The sequence below is a fragment of the Limanda limanda genome, chromosome 3 (genome assembly GCF_963576545.1).
Source record: "Limanda limanda chromosome 3, fLimLim1.1, whole genome shotgun sequence".
Classification (NCBI taxonomy): Eukaryota; Metazoa; Chordata; class Actinopteri; order Pleuronectiformes; family Pleuronectidae; genus Limanda; species Limanda limanda.
This window is the reverse complement of record NC_083638.1, coordinates 32,605,472-32,620,590: the sequence shown is the minus strand read 5'-3', so window position 1 is coordinate 32,620,590 and position 15,119 is coordinate 32,605,472. Positions and strand designations below refer to the sequence as shown.

Sequence of the window (15,119 nt, the reverse complement as noted above, 5' to 3'; positions counted from 1 at the left end):
AGTCTCTGTTAGGCTAAGATTCACTCCTCCCTTCTCTGCATTTGGATTACGCTGCTTGCCCAAAAAACAGTGTGAATTGTGCGGGTTTGGATAAATCACCGGGAATTTAATAGAAAGCATTCAACACTCAATAGGAGCAGAATTTATGAGCAATCCAAGTGATCATATCTGAGAACAGCTTTTCTCTCTCTTGATTTAAAAAGGAGGGGTCGGGGTGTTATAGCTTGTTTAGAGAGATGACTTCACTGTTTCTCTTCAGAAAACACTAGAAAGCAATTTTGAGATTTTGGTCTATTTTTCTTCCATGTCATCTTGTTTCAATCTAAAAGAAAGAAAATGTCCAAAAATACACATTTAGATGGTGTTTGTTGTACTTTGTCTATGTGTTAGCAAGACACAAGTTAACTATATTTGTTTGTCTTAGGCTAATTAGCTTTAAACTGGAGACACTGGTAGCTTAGTTTGTTCATCACCACTCAGCTCCACACAAGATAAGAAAAACCAGTACAACAGGGTTAGGAGCTAGGAGGTGCTGCCTGTCTGATGTGACTTTGATGACTATGTGCTCACTAGAGGTGTTCACCTTCACTAGCCTCACGATTCAATTAGGATTCAGCAGTCGATGTATCTCGATGCATTTCAATGTATTAGATCAACAATATTATGCACATAGCTGCTTTTTTATCAGTTAATATCAGTTAATAAAATCAGTCAGATATGAACTCCATTTTTATTTAGAAAGTACTTTTAAAAGTATTATAGACTGTAGCCACACATCGGGAGTACCTGCGATCGGATTGAGTATCTGTTGGAATCAAAAAGAATGGAGAATTTTACAACCTTTCCGGCTATTCTCGAGAAAGTGCATCCAGGCCCAGAGAGCCTCCCTGACCTTCCAGAGAGAACAACATCCTGCAGTGGGTTTCTCTCTTCTGATCCGAATAGGTCGGTCTGAGCCATGCCGAACCGAGTCAACGCAGGGACTTTGTGCAGTGGAACTACTGTCTGTTCTTCTCAAGACATGCCTGCCCTGCATGGAGGGAAGGAGAGCCTTCAGAGCATGGTGAACTGCTCTCAGCTCCAGGACGTTGATGTGTTCGCCACCCCAGGGGGGTATCTACAAACCGCGCAACATCCTGCCTTCCCAGACTGCTCCCTAACCTGTGAGGGAAGCATCTCTTGTCACTACTGTCCTCCTCAATGGAATGTTACTGAGAGGGACTCCTTGGAGAAAGAGCGCCCTGTCCTCTCATCGGTGTAAACCTTGAAGACATGTATATGTCACTCAATGTTTCACATGTCTGTCCAGCTTCGGGTGGAGTTTGAAGGCATTCAGCCACCTCTGCAGTGGCCGGGCCCTGAGAAAGCCCACGGGAACAACTACTGAGGCTGAACTTGTCCCCAGAAGCCTCTAAAACTGTATAAGTTATTGCTGCCTACTAAGAAGGAATCGTTAAAGAAAGACAGAATCTTCATCACCCTCAGAGAGGTGAGGGATGGGCCTCATTCACAAACAGTGCGTACGCACAGATCTGTGCTTAAACCGTGGCTACGAACGTTTGATGTACAAATCTGGGATTCATCAATATGTTCTTACCTAAATTTGATTTAATAAATAAATAAACAACAGGGCCCAGCAGCTTTGGATAGCTTATAAAGGGGGACTTATAAACAGGCTGCTCACAATTGGCCACAATCACATATTACGAAGAAAGGAATGAAATTAATTGAATTCACCTTAAAACAACCACTGTAAAACAAAACGGGGGGAAGAGAACTAAAGCAAAGCCACTGAGAACAGGGCCTGAAGGAAATAAAATTAGCACCGAACAAAGGGTGTTAACAAATAAATTGAAGCCGACTGTAATTTATACAGAGAAAAAACAAGCAACACCAGGTCAAAAGCAATGCCTTTTAGGAAGGGATTATTGAGTAATCACTTTTCCAAACTTTCACATATACTGAAAAAGCTGTATGACAGCAAACAGCTTGAGATAAACAACATTTACCCAATGCTGCAAGCAAGAGTAGTTAGCACCAGGTGCAATTATTAGTATTAATAAATATAAATTACCTGCAGGTCTCAGATGAGGTGAGTGAAGCAAAGATGAGAGTCATGCTCACTGGGGAGATTTACGGGCGGGGAGCTAAGCCTCCTATGGTCAGTCATGTGACTTTGTTAATATGTGGTCTTGAGCATAGGGAGATGAAGGCATCATTCGAGGTAAAGACCGTGGTGACTGTCTGAGTGAGGTTGAAATAGATCTTGTGCTTGAGGCAGACTCTCCCGCTAATGTCTCATCTACAAGTTCAGAGCTAGGAAAATAAACAGGGGCCTTTACTAGATATTACTTCTCAGATTAAATAGTTAGCTAGAACACTGTTAAGAATCATACCAATTTATACAAAAATTCTATGCCGATGTTGGCAACCAGCACATTTCCCACCTTGGGCTTCTTCTTCAATGGGTTTAGCTTTGTGCTGGATCATCAATTTTCTTAACCTCAATTTTCTGATCGTAACAAGCCTGGGCTTTTTTGTTTTAGTATTTTGAAACAAAATATGAAGCCATTTTCATCAAACCTATCAAATACAAATGACAAAATGCTATTTTGTATTTCGTAAATACATGGATCATAAATACTGCCCATCCCTGGATATAGCTCATTTATTCTACCAGTGAGTGAAGGAGATGTGTGTGTGTGTGCGTGCGTTTGTGCATATTACAGATTTGTGCATGATCATGATAATGGTTCTCATGGACTTCACCACGAAAATTATTCACTGAACCTCTGCTTTTGTTTATGTGTTGTCAGTGTGCAGAGACTCAGCCCCAGAGTGCAGTGTTCCTGCCGGAGTTCGCCCTCTCGTCTCGGGGCAGTTTCATGCAGGATGCCACTGAAGATCAGTTTCTAACCTACAGATACGACGACCAGGTCGGTCACACTCTCTTCGCATTTGCTTCACCAGTTGATGCAAATATTTTCAACTGAAATGTCATCAACTTTTGATGGTAGTTGTGAGATTGTGAGATTGAAAGTCATTTACAGAAGGTTAATGACTGTTGACAGAGTCTTCAGTCCTGTGAAGTGCTGATAATTTAAACCTAAACTTACAATGACTGAAACACAAGTTGGGCTGAAGGGTCATCATAAAACACTCACTGATCTCATTCAAAGTCAACTATATTTGTGTTTACCATGACTATGCCAAATCGGTTGGACTGGTAAAGAACTATACATTCATAAGAGGACACGACAAGGAATATTTCTATATTTTATTTTCATTCAGTTGGTTCACAAAAAAGAAAGAATTTTGACTCGTTCATCATCCTTTGAAAAGAATATCTGCTCAAGGTGTGATGGTGTCCCCAGGTTGATACCAAGCCCCCAGAAACAGCACACTACTGAAAGTCAGATGCCAGTACAAAATTATTATAACAGGTTTACAATTACACAATTTCTTCTCAAAATCACAAATGGTTTAGATAAATATTTAGAAATTTGTGCATTCACTTGTTTTCAAGGATAAACTATTTAGATTTTGGTGGGCAATGATGACAAAAATCTAATATAACAAATGTTTCCTTCTCTGTGTCCATTAATATGCTCAGTGCTTTCAAACCAGCCGTTTGCGACTAGGTGTGGCTCTTTAGCTTGTTGCTGTATTGCACTGGTGACACTAAAAGTCACGGCTTAGCTAGACACACTCAATTGGAGCAAGATGCCTAATAAATTATCTCTATATCTCTATCTTCAGTATCTTTTACCTCATTTCCTGTGCTCTCTCAGATGCAGATGGACACAAAAGTTAATAAATGTGTGTTGGCTATAGGTTTGTTTCAAAACATGCAGGGCTCCAGACCAACTTTTTCCTTGGTTGCAGTGGTGCGCCTAACTTTTTCATTTAGATGCACAACCACATATTTTAGTTGCACCCAATATTTCATTTTCAGCGTCGCTTCCCATAGACATAGGTAAACCATTACTCATTATGTAAAGTATTGTAAACAGAAGCATAGGCATAGAATTTTTCTCTTTTATTTTAATCACAGAGCTTTGAAAAACTCAAATAAAAAGATTTAGCAAACAAATATAACTCAAAGAAAAGAAGCAGTAGACGATTTCACCTTTTTTCTTGGAAATGATAATTGAAATGCACATGGAATCCGCGATCTTGAGAGACGTCTTTTTTTAATGAGTCAGCGATCACGCCGATGAACTGTACGCAGGCAGTGTCGTTGTCGTAGGTCAGGTTGACATTTAACCCCTTCTTTTTCATGAGAATTATCATTGATTTGAATTTAGTGAAGGTCAACTCTTCTTGCTATATTCTAAGCAGTGTTAAATTTGATTATCATATCTGATTCCTAACTTGTTTGATTTGCCGCTGACTGGCTGCAGTGAGAGGAGCTGCTCTGCCAGCAACGCACCTGTCACGGCACAAGATGTGCTTTTTAGACAAGTTGTGCTTTTTTAGGGTTTCAATTCTGAATGCTGATGTCGGAATAGCAAAATCACGTTTGCGCGCAATGCTTTGGCCGCACTCTTTGCAGTAAATGCGATGCATCGAGTTGGTCATTTTTCCATAGCGCAGCTATGTTTCTTGATCTGGCTCTGGATCTTGATCTGACTCTGAATTCGGATGAATTAGGAGGGGGGCCAGCGGTAACAACTGGAAAGACATCAGGTGCAACAGGCACCGCAGGATTTTTCTTGACAGAAAAATAATCAATTGTTCTCTTCATTGTGAATATATACCCTTGTTTTTACATTTGTCCTCTCGTTTTGTGTGCTGTGTTTGCCTACAAGGAATGTGGATGTAGTCAACACAGCATGCGACCCCTACTTTGGGAACCAGTAGGTGGTGAGGTACACTTTGGACAGTGTCAACAAGTGTCAACAAGTCAACAGTCTATCACAGGGCTGACACTTAAGAGACAAACACCACTACTTCCAATGTACATAAACAAACCCTGCATTTGTTTGGAGGAGACAGGAGCACCCCTGTAGCACTGTGCTACCACAGAGCCTGGCTTTTATAAGAAAAACACAGTAAACCAAACAAAACCTGTCGCTGCAAGAAAAGTGAGTTTAGGTTTTTATTGCACTGTGAGTAGGTTTTGGCAGTATAAGTAGTTTTAATGTTGTATTGTGATCCTATGTGAGTTTTGTGTGTTCTGATGAGGAAAGTGGGGTAATTTCATACTCTCTGCTGTTTGAAGAAAAACCTGCCTTAAATAATGGAAATTATTTTAAGAGCATTTCTTCAGTTTTCATGCTAAGCAGAACATTTTCTGTGTTGCATGAAACTAGAGAAATTCTCTCAGAACACTTTGCTTGTATGCATGTTGTTGGGTATCTTGTAGGATATTGGGTGTAGTTCTCTTTAGAATATGGGGAATAGATTTTTATTTTTGATGCAATAAAGGAGTATGTAGTTAATAAGGGGATTTCTCTCAACGGCATTGGACACACATCCACAGAAATCAGCTTAAGAACTCCTGTGACAAATACCATACATATCCCAAAAGAAACACAGAAAACCTATTTGGAAGACTCTACTCAGTAAGATGTTTGGAGTCCTCTAGCTGTCTGCATTGCTCAGCATGTATGTGATTGATCACATACATGAGATCTCTGAGACTATTTTGCTGTGGTGGAATGTTTGGCATATCTAGTTTGTGGATGCTACTACATCAGGTTATGCCAGTGGTTCTCAAACTTTTTCTCTCATGCCCCACTTTGGAGCTTGAATATTTTTCATGCCCCCCCCCCCCAACCAGATGATGACAAAACATGTATTCACATAACATACACATGAACATTAAATTCACATTACTTTCAGGAATTTCTGATGTGCAAATAAAAAAACCTTTTCAAACAACTTTTTGTAACATTTGTCGCTTTTTTCAAAGAATAGTGCAATAACTTTGCTTTACTTCAACTTAATTGAAGTACTTTTGGTGACATTTATAACTACATCCCTCCATCAGTCTGTACTTTTCCAAAAATAGAGAAAAAGTAAATTCAATTATAATCACTTTGTAACAAAGATGGTAAAGCTCAATCAAAAAGAACACATGCATGTGACTGGGGTGTAATGTTTCTAACTGTCTTCTTAATTTGTTGGGTCTCACACTGTCATCTGCCAGAGTTTTCAGACAAGAAATACACACTGGTCTCTCCTCATGTCCTCCTTCAATCATTTTGATCCCAAGAGCAAGATAGGCTTCATCGTATTTTCTTTTCAACAACGTCTTGGTTTTTGAAGACTGTACACATATTTTGAACACTGTATTTTGTTTGTCCCTGACCGACTCCTTCACATGAACGAGCTCTGATCTCACTATGTGAGCAACCCATAAACATACAAGTAACACTTTCATTACTCTTCAAATGAGTGCCAATGTGTATGAAATGATCCTTTTCAGTAGATAGACAGCTGCATAACATACATCGGAATGTTGACAGTTCCAGCAGCTCCTGGGAATTTTGTTTTGTTTTTCTCTACTTAAATGAATATGCATAGCATTCCATGTCTTAAAGGTCCATGGCCAGTTTGGTTTTGGGCACGGGTAGCGCTGCCTTTGACGGTGCTTTAGTCTAAGATGTTTCAGAAGGTCATATCTAGAAGATATAGATTTGCTACACAGCCTACAATTCCACATTTGCCCCACCCAAAAAAAACACATCAAATTTTGACGATTGACCTGCAGTCTAAATTACCTATAAATGGACCAAGGTTTCTGCTGCTCTAGCTAACAAAAAAACACACTGGAATTTGATATATATAAATAAACTCTAGCTGGACCCTTACACAAGTAAAAAATAAACTTTATGATGGCCCCCTTTACCTGCAGACACAGTTGCAGTTGGTGCTCTTGTGGTCGGACAGCAGTCACAGTACAGTACAGCACACTTTGGCATTCATAAATGTCTGTAATAAATTTAAAGAGATTGATCAGTTAACATGAAGTTATCAATAAGTAATTACAAAAACACATCCACACGCGCACATAAACACACACAGGCGAGAGCTAGATGCAGAGGTAGAAAAGGGTGAGTGCAATAAGGAGATTGGGAGAAATGGAAATAGAAGAAGGGAGGAAGAGAGAGACAGAGAAGCTGATGCAAAGCAGAAGAAAATATAAATACTTAAACATACTACATAGACATTTTATTTTACCAGGCAAGTAACTGTTCCTGTATAGTTATTATAATTTATATCTGATTCACCATTAAAACAGAAAAGAAAAAGAGAAGAGCTGATTTTTAGTTTTGTTGACAACATTTTTAGTGCCATGTCCTCTGATTAAAAGTGTTCCGATGCATTATTTTATTTTTTGCTATTGGGTCATAGAGGCTGGAAAGACAAACAACTGAAAAACTTCATTGTACAGATCCAGACAAATTCCAGAATATAGAACACAATGTTGCTAAGAAACGCAGCGTTTGTGGACGTCCTGTTTCACGTGTTTGCATGAATGAGTCACGTGCTCCGCCATGCTCATCTCGTATTTTTATCGACTCGTTATCTAGTCTCACTGTCCCATTGCGCTAAAGTTACTCACTATTTCTGCCAGCAAATGTTCCTTCGTGATTAAATAAGCAGAGTGTAACCGTAATGGAGCTCTGCTCCTCTGTACCGGTGTTCAGAAACGCCGCGTCTTCTCTGCTGGAGCCGCTGATTTATCACATATCTTTTGTTCCCGTATCACACGATTTAACGTTATTCTTCAGTTCAATGCTAATAAAAAAGTAATTGAGTATCTAATTTTAAAGCTATAGAAGCACAACTAGCCAAACAAAACACTGTGTTAGCTCGCCATGTGTGATGGACGACTTTCTAAGTTTGAAAACCCACTAATACAGAGAAACAAATAAACTACTTGGACTCCAATTTATGCGGTAAATGAATAGACTGATTTTTGAACAATATTTCGCATGCATATGGAAACTGTTTTTCCCATACCTTTTCATTGCGCCTGACGTGCACCACCAGTAATGTACCTGACTTCCGGTATTTTCTCTTCTCTCGATGTCTGGCACAAACATTTACAATTTTTGAGGATGAGGTACAGAAGTAATAGAGATGCATACATTACAAAATTGGTACAAAGTGAAATCTAAGGTTGGACACCCCAGTGAGCACTGAAGTGAATATGGGCTATACAAACAAAATTTGATTGATTGATTGATTGATTGATTGAAGGCATTAATTTGAGAACTAGGCAAAGAGTAAGACAGAGACCAACAATCACTATAAAAGGGCTACAGACCTCAGCTGCTATGAGAGAATATGGATCAACCACATCAAGAACACTGCATAAAACTGTCCGGCCATTCCCTAAGAACCATGTCAACCTGCAGTTTATTTTGCACTGCGTTAAGATAAAACAAAGCTAACCATTATCGTCCAATGCAGCATTAAAGCTGTTTATTTAAAATAATATATTATTGTATTTTGTAGGCACTTCTATACCCAAACACAGCTGCAGGTCTGCTGCTAATACAGACACACACTACTGCTGCTACAGTAACCAGAGACTGGTTAGGGTGTTAGCTGCAGAATCATTAGATTATCAAACCATTGCCAATATGATCAAAAGGAGCTGCTTGAATAAAATGTGATGCCTTTAGGACAGAGATTAATACGTGGATACATTTTTGATTTGAACTGAACCCATCTGGTGATCAATGAAGACTTCCTTTATCTTAATGCTGTGTTCTGTTCATTTGTGTTTTTTAATTTATTAGTCTGCATGAATGATACCTGCCTGGCTCAGTACAATATAAATTAAAATGGTTAATGATATTGTCTTAGGTCCTTTAAAACGTAATTAAGTAAGGAAATATGTGCTCTCTCAGACTGGTCTATGGCTACTTTGTAACACCTGCTGTATGAAACTCACCATATATTCCTTTACAAGTTTCTCATGGTCTTCGTTCAGGTAGGTGCACAAGGACTTCAGGATGCATGCTCGTCTTGTATGTATTGCATCATCCTGAGGAAAAAAAGGGAAAAAATTCTGATTATATTATGAATTTTAGGCAGAAGTTAAAGAAAAAAACGATTCTGCAGGCTTAATAGCAATCTGCAAGTTTTGAGCATGGTATTTGTGTGGTTGACAATACTTTGGTCTCAGGAGCCCTAAAGGCAAATACTCAACATCTATACAAAATCTCAACCTAATCAGACACAAAATGAGGCAGGTACACATGCACATGGTTTGTTTATTCTGACCGAAAAGTTAATTATGTGATTTTACCAATTACTTCACAATCTTTTGCTGAAACTTATGTAATCAGTATAAATAACATGATTCATTGTTTTGATCAAGTGCCCCACCTTTGCATCTAAAGATCTCCATCATGCGTGAAGAGTGCCGGTCAAGCTCAGCAAAGAATGTAGATAGCAGAGGTACAGTTGATATGCGCATGAACTCTTTATGGATCTGAAAAACATCTCACCTTATTCAAAAATTACAACAATAAACAACCTACGAAGGATGAAGAATTAATTACTATCTGTTTGATCACTATATTATATCAATGTCAGTGAGGAGAAAAACAACTGTTCAACACTATTATATTTGATTTGGCATTATCTTTCTGTACTCCGTGTGCGCACTGTCTTGGGGCATATGTAAAACCTCATGACATGTACCTCGTTCTGAGTGAACAGAGCTGGCTATCTGCTTTTGAAGTCGGCCACCAAGGGCTGTCCTTGAAGAACTTCTTGCTTTCTATATGAGAAAGTCTTCTCCATTTTCTCTGTCACAATATGGACATTTTTTTTCTTCTTAGTCTCCGAAAGCAGTTCAATTTTCTCGTTTTCCAGAGTGTCATCGAGTACTAAATGTTTGGTATCGTGACCTCCCTAGTCGCTGTTCAGTAATGCAGCACTTGTCTGACACCTTGTTGGTCCGTTTGAATTACTGCTTGAGTACTGACTGTATGGAGATTTCTTTTCCTTTTCTGCTGTGATATTGACACCCATGGAATTTCAATAATATTGGAGGGTACTACCACATTTCTGGTATTGTGACATTATAAATTATTTCAGAAGAAAGTAGAGTGAATATGTTAAGGACTGTATAATAGAAGTGAGGCTGAATGAAGCATGTTTTTTAAAAGCTGCCCGAGGTACAGCTGCTTCCTGAAGGATCGGAGGGGAAGCAGCTGTGGCAGAGTGAGGAGAATGGGTCGTCTACTGTTCAGAAGGTCAGTGGTTTGATCCCCAGCCACATGTCAAAGTGTCCTTCTGCAAGATTCTGAAGTGAATGTTGCGTGACAAGGAAGTGTTAAATATAGAAGCACAGTTTGAATGTGTGATAATGCGTGAATGTGACCTGCAATGTAAAACCCTTTTACTAGTTTGTCACACAAACACACACATACACGTGGAGTGTGTTACATTTGTCTTATCTTGACCCGAAAACAGACACAGGGAGGGAATGGTTTTGAATGATAAAGCTTTTTAATTTAAAGCTGTAGCAGGCAGATGACAGGCCCGTGGCTGGCTGAGGCTGAGCTTGTGACTCTGTGAGCTGGAGCGAAGGCAGGCAGGTTGGATCTGGCCATCCAGAGGCACAGAGGAAAATTCACGTTAGGAGATTCCACAAGAAGCATACGAACAAAACTTTTACACTAGAGTAGTTCAAAGCAGCCAAGAGAGTATACCACTGTGGTGACTGAAACAATCTGCTGATGAGTGGAAAGAAGACCGGGGTTCTTGTAGAGCGGGTGATAGGTAGTTGAGCCCAGGACTGGAACTCACGCCAGGTGCAAGGATTGTAGACCGTGCCCACGCACACACACTCACACAGGGAAGGAGGGGGCACAGAGAACAGGGAAAATAACATAGTAACGGCCTGAGCCGTCACAGAGTGACATTTGGTTTGGGATATTCTAATTGGACTGTGGTTGAATAATCTACCTATAAACATACATTTATGGATCAGACCAATGTATTTGTATGAAAGTGAGTGTGAATGTTTGTGTTTTTTTGCTGACACATAAAGCCAAGTGGGGATTCAAACTCGGACTCAATCCTTAATCAGTCCCTAATCATCCACATGACATACATATCCCATTTCTGCCAGGCATATTTTGTTTATCAGAATATAATTGGATAGAGCTTGACCACAGGAGATCAAACATGCCAAGCACCCAATATGCATTGACAGGTTGTGATCTGATTGACCAAATCACCTCCAGTCCCATTTCATGCAGTTGCATTGTCCAATGCATATACAGCAACTATGTGGCCATGTCAACTGTTCCAAACCAGTGAGGTATAGCAGTTTGGCAGCTAGCAACCATTTGCCAGTAAACACAGGAAGCAGTCCTCTCCTCAGTCCTAACTTTATTCAGGACACCTGACGATAGAGTGAAGATTACAGCATCTGTAAAGCATGAAAACTGAAAGTTTTAGCTCTGTGGATGGCTGACATCTTCTTCACATCTTCATTTGTGGGACCTTCACCAACAAGAGGAGAATGTAACATGAGCTTGACAGAAGGATCACATTTAAAAAAAATCTCAGTGTGGACACTGGAGACACATATACCAGGTGTAAATGTTTTCAGGTTAAAATTATGTCTGAATGTTAAACACACAAACACAAAAACAGACGAGCTGAGACAAAGTTTGCTGCAGTGCAGTTTAAAATCCACTGAAGTTGTCCTAGATTGTAATTTTGTGTTCAATTCCATTATAATGATATTCATATCACTGATATCTGGGCCAATCACAGAGTTAGGGAAATTAGATGGAAGGAGTAGGGACAAACATCATTAAAATGCATGCATCAGCATGTGTCCTCAAGAAGATTGAAATAAACTCCCAGAGTTATTTCTGACCTGTATTCTGCATTTGGGGCAATATCATTCCCCCCACTGTTTTCTAATAAGTCAAGGCTTCACAAGAAAAGAGTGGGGATGTATTATTTGTGGTCTTCAAATTTGAGTTTGAGTTCCCTCTAAGGAGGGTGCTGTGAGATGCTTTACTTGTGGGTTTCTTGCATTCGCTCAAATAATAAGGCAGTGTTGACTTTATTTAGCTCTACTAATAAAAGAGTGAGTTAACTTCAAATAAACCTTTTCTTTCAGGAAAAACACTAGTTTTCACATTTTAAAATGAGAATGCGGTCCTAAATAATATGCATCAATCAGTATTACCCAAGGCAAGTGACTTTATTTATGCAAAGTTACTTTGTTACTAATCAGATTCATGAATCTGTACTCACATAACACATAACACACAAGCACATATCAAATAAATTACTGTGACTTACACTTTCCAACAGTATCATTATATCCATAAATTCTCATTGAAATGATGCTTTAGTACATGCTATCAGATCATTCACTTTTCCTAAGCAACAATGTAATGCAGTGACATTTGTCTGTATCTGCATATGTACTGATAACCAGTTGGTAATTGCAGCTGTAGTTATATTTGAGATGGGGATGGAAGTTTTCCACATATGTTCACCAGATGGGATTAAAATCACCGCTCAGCAATGCAAATCATCAGAATGTAGTTTTAGATAAACAAGATATTTCTTACATTCTTAACAACAGCATGTCAAAGTTATCATGATGAGCATGTTAGCTTGCTGATGCTAGCATTGAACTCAATGCACTGCTGTACCTGAGTAAACACAGCACGGACGGACGCCTACAGCTCAGGGGATTTGAAGGAGCTCCGGAGTGCTATTAGCAGGACAACTTGTCAACTTGTCACTGCTTCAGTCTGTAGTTCCGACATGCTTCAAGGAGACCATCATTGTCCCTGTTCGGAAGAAACCCAAAACCCTTTCGCGTGAACGCATCATGAAGAGCTTTGAGTGGTTAGTCAAAACCTTCATCACCTCTTCCCTCCCTGACTCACTGGACCCACTTCAGTTTGCATACAGGCAAAATAGGTCGACTGCAATGCCATCTTCCTTACCCTACCCACTGCTCTCTCCCACCTGGACCAGAGGGACACATAGTTTTATTGACTACAGTTCAGCGTTCAATACCATCGTGCCCCTGAAGCTCGTCTTCAAGCTCAGAGAACTTGGGCTCAACATCGCCCTCTGTGATTGGATCCTGAACTTCCTGACGGGGCGACCCCAGGCTGTGCGGATAGGCAGCACTACATCCTCCACCCTGACTTTCAACACCAGAGCCCCCCATGACTGAGTGGCCACCGACAGCAACACCATCATCAAATCTGCTGATGACAAGCTTGTCATAGGCCTTAACACTGATGAGGTGGCCTTCAGAGAGGAGGTCAGAGCCCTGTCATCTTGGTGCCAGGACAACAACCTCCAACTACAGGAGGAGACAGGGAGAAGAACACGCCCCCTTCTCCATCAACAGGACAGAAGTTTCAGGTTACTCGGGGATCAGTGATGACCTGACTTGGACGTACCACAGACTCGAGACTCTAGCAGAAAGATGGCCAGACAACAGCTCTTCTTCCTCCCCAGGCTGCGGAGTCTAAACATGGACCCCAGAATTCTCTGCAGCTTTTACAGATGCAATACATAGAGTATCCTGACTGGCTTGAATGGTATGGCAGCTGCACCGTCCTGGCTCTACAGAGGGTGGTGAAGACTGGTCAGCACATCACCAGGACGCAGCTACCATCGATGGAGGACCTCTACACCCAGCGTTGTAGGAAGAAGGCCGAAAGGATTATCAAAGACCCCTTTCACCCCAGCCATAAACTGTTTTCCCTGCTGCTGTCTGGCCGACGGTACCGGAGTATCCGGGCCGACAGCACCAGGCTCAGAGATAGTTTCACCCCCAGGCCATAATACTGTTAAACTCTTCTAATCTGCCATAAGTCTGTCATTCCTCTAAATTTCCCATTGCAATATTAGCACGACCCAATCAGTATTACCTCCGTTATTAAATTATTCATTCTACTCAGCAGGATACTTTATTTTAGTTCATAATTTCTATTTCAGGTGTACATTTTATTTCAAAACTTTTGTTGTTTTATCTTTTTAATTTTATATATTTAATTACATTTTTTGTATTTAATTTTTTTGAAAATGTTTTGCTTGTGTGGCATATTTTTGAGCATGGCTACAAGGGAGCCTGTGACCCAAGAATTTCATTGTCTGTATGCTATTGCCACAATGTGCAAACACTTTGAACAAGATAAATTCAAGCTTTAAACGGGTTATACAACAGTAACAGACAACAGACAGCAACTAAACATTACAGCCATGTTCAGTTCATAAAGATTTGATTAAATCTCAAAGAAACAGCATGTTTGTTGATCAGTTGCAATCAATACTTTTGTTAACCTTTAAATAATACAGTATATAGCAGGGGTCACCAACCTGTTTGAGACTGAGAGCTACTTCAAAGGTACTGAGTAGTACGAAGGGCTACTTGTTTGATACAAACGTCCTGCAGTGTTGGGGAGTAATGGAATACATGTAACGGCGTTACGTATTTAGAATACAAATTATGAGTAACTGTATTTCGTTACAGTTACAAATTAAATAGATGGTATTCAGAATACAGTTACATTGTTGAAATCAGTGGATTACATGACGGTACTTCTCTGTTTCACGAGTTTATTCGCTCTCTCTTAAATACACCGGAGGCAAAGCCCCCAGGAAGCAGCTGGAGACCAGGGCTGCCGTAAGAGCGCCCGGGCCCCCGGCGGCGTTAAGAAGCCTCACCGCTACCGGGACCGTTACAGGCCCGGGACCGTGGCTCTGAGAGAGTTCCGTCACTACCAGAAATCTACGGAGCTGCTGATCCGCAAGCTGCCCTTCCAGCGCCTGGTGAGAGAAGACCGACCTGCGCTTCCAGAGCTCCGCTGTCATGGCTCTGCAGGAGGCCAGCGAGGCACGCCGGGTTCACACCGGACGCTGAAGCGTCGGGCAGCGCTGATAATATCACCCGTTGACCCAGTAGTATTAAAGCATATGGTCACTTGTTGCTCCAACATTAACTGCAACAGCGTCCCAATTTAATGACATCCATCTTCAAGAACTTCTCCGCTGTTTGCTCCGTTCAATGTCGGGTGTCGAGGGTAAATTACGTATTCTCCACTCAAGCCAATGGGGAGCCCCCCCCCCTGTCTTTTTATCTTTATGAC

The 15,119-nt window shown here is 40.6% G+C and overlaps 1 protein-coding gene across 1 annotated transcript in view; it reads left to right on the top strand.

Moving 5' to 3' along the window:
- Positions 1-2,107: 2,107 nt before the first annotated feature.
- adamtsl3 (ADAMTS-like 3) overlaps positions 2,108-15,119 on the top strand; it is a 179,601-nt gene continuing 166,589 nt past the window's right edge. Inside the window, exons 1-2 of the mRNA XM_061067677.1 lie at positions 2,108-2,161; positions 2,817-2,936. Coding sequence (XP_060923660.1) covers positions 2,108-2,161; positions 2,817-2,936 — 174 coding nt within the window. The remainder of the gene's footprint in view (positions 2,162-2,816; positions 2,937-15,119) is intronic.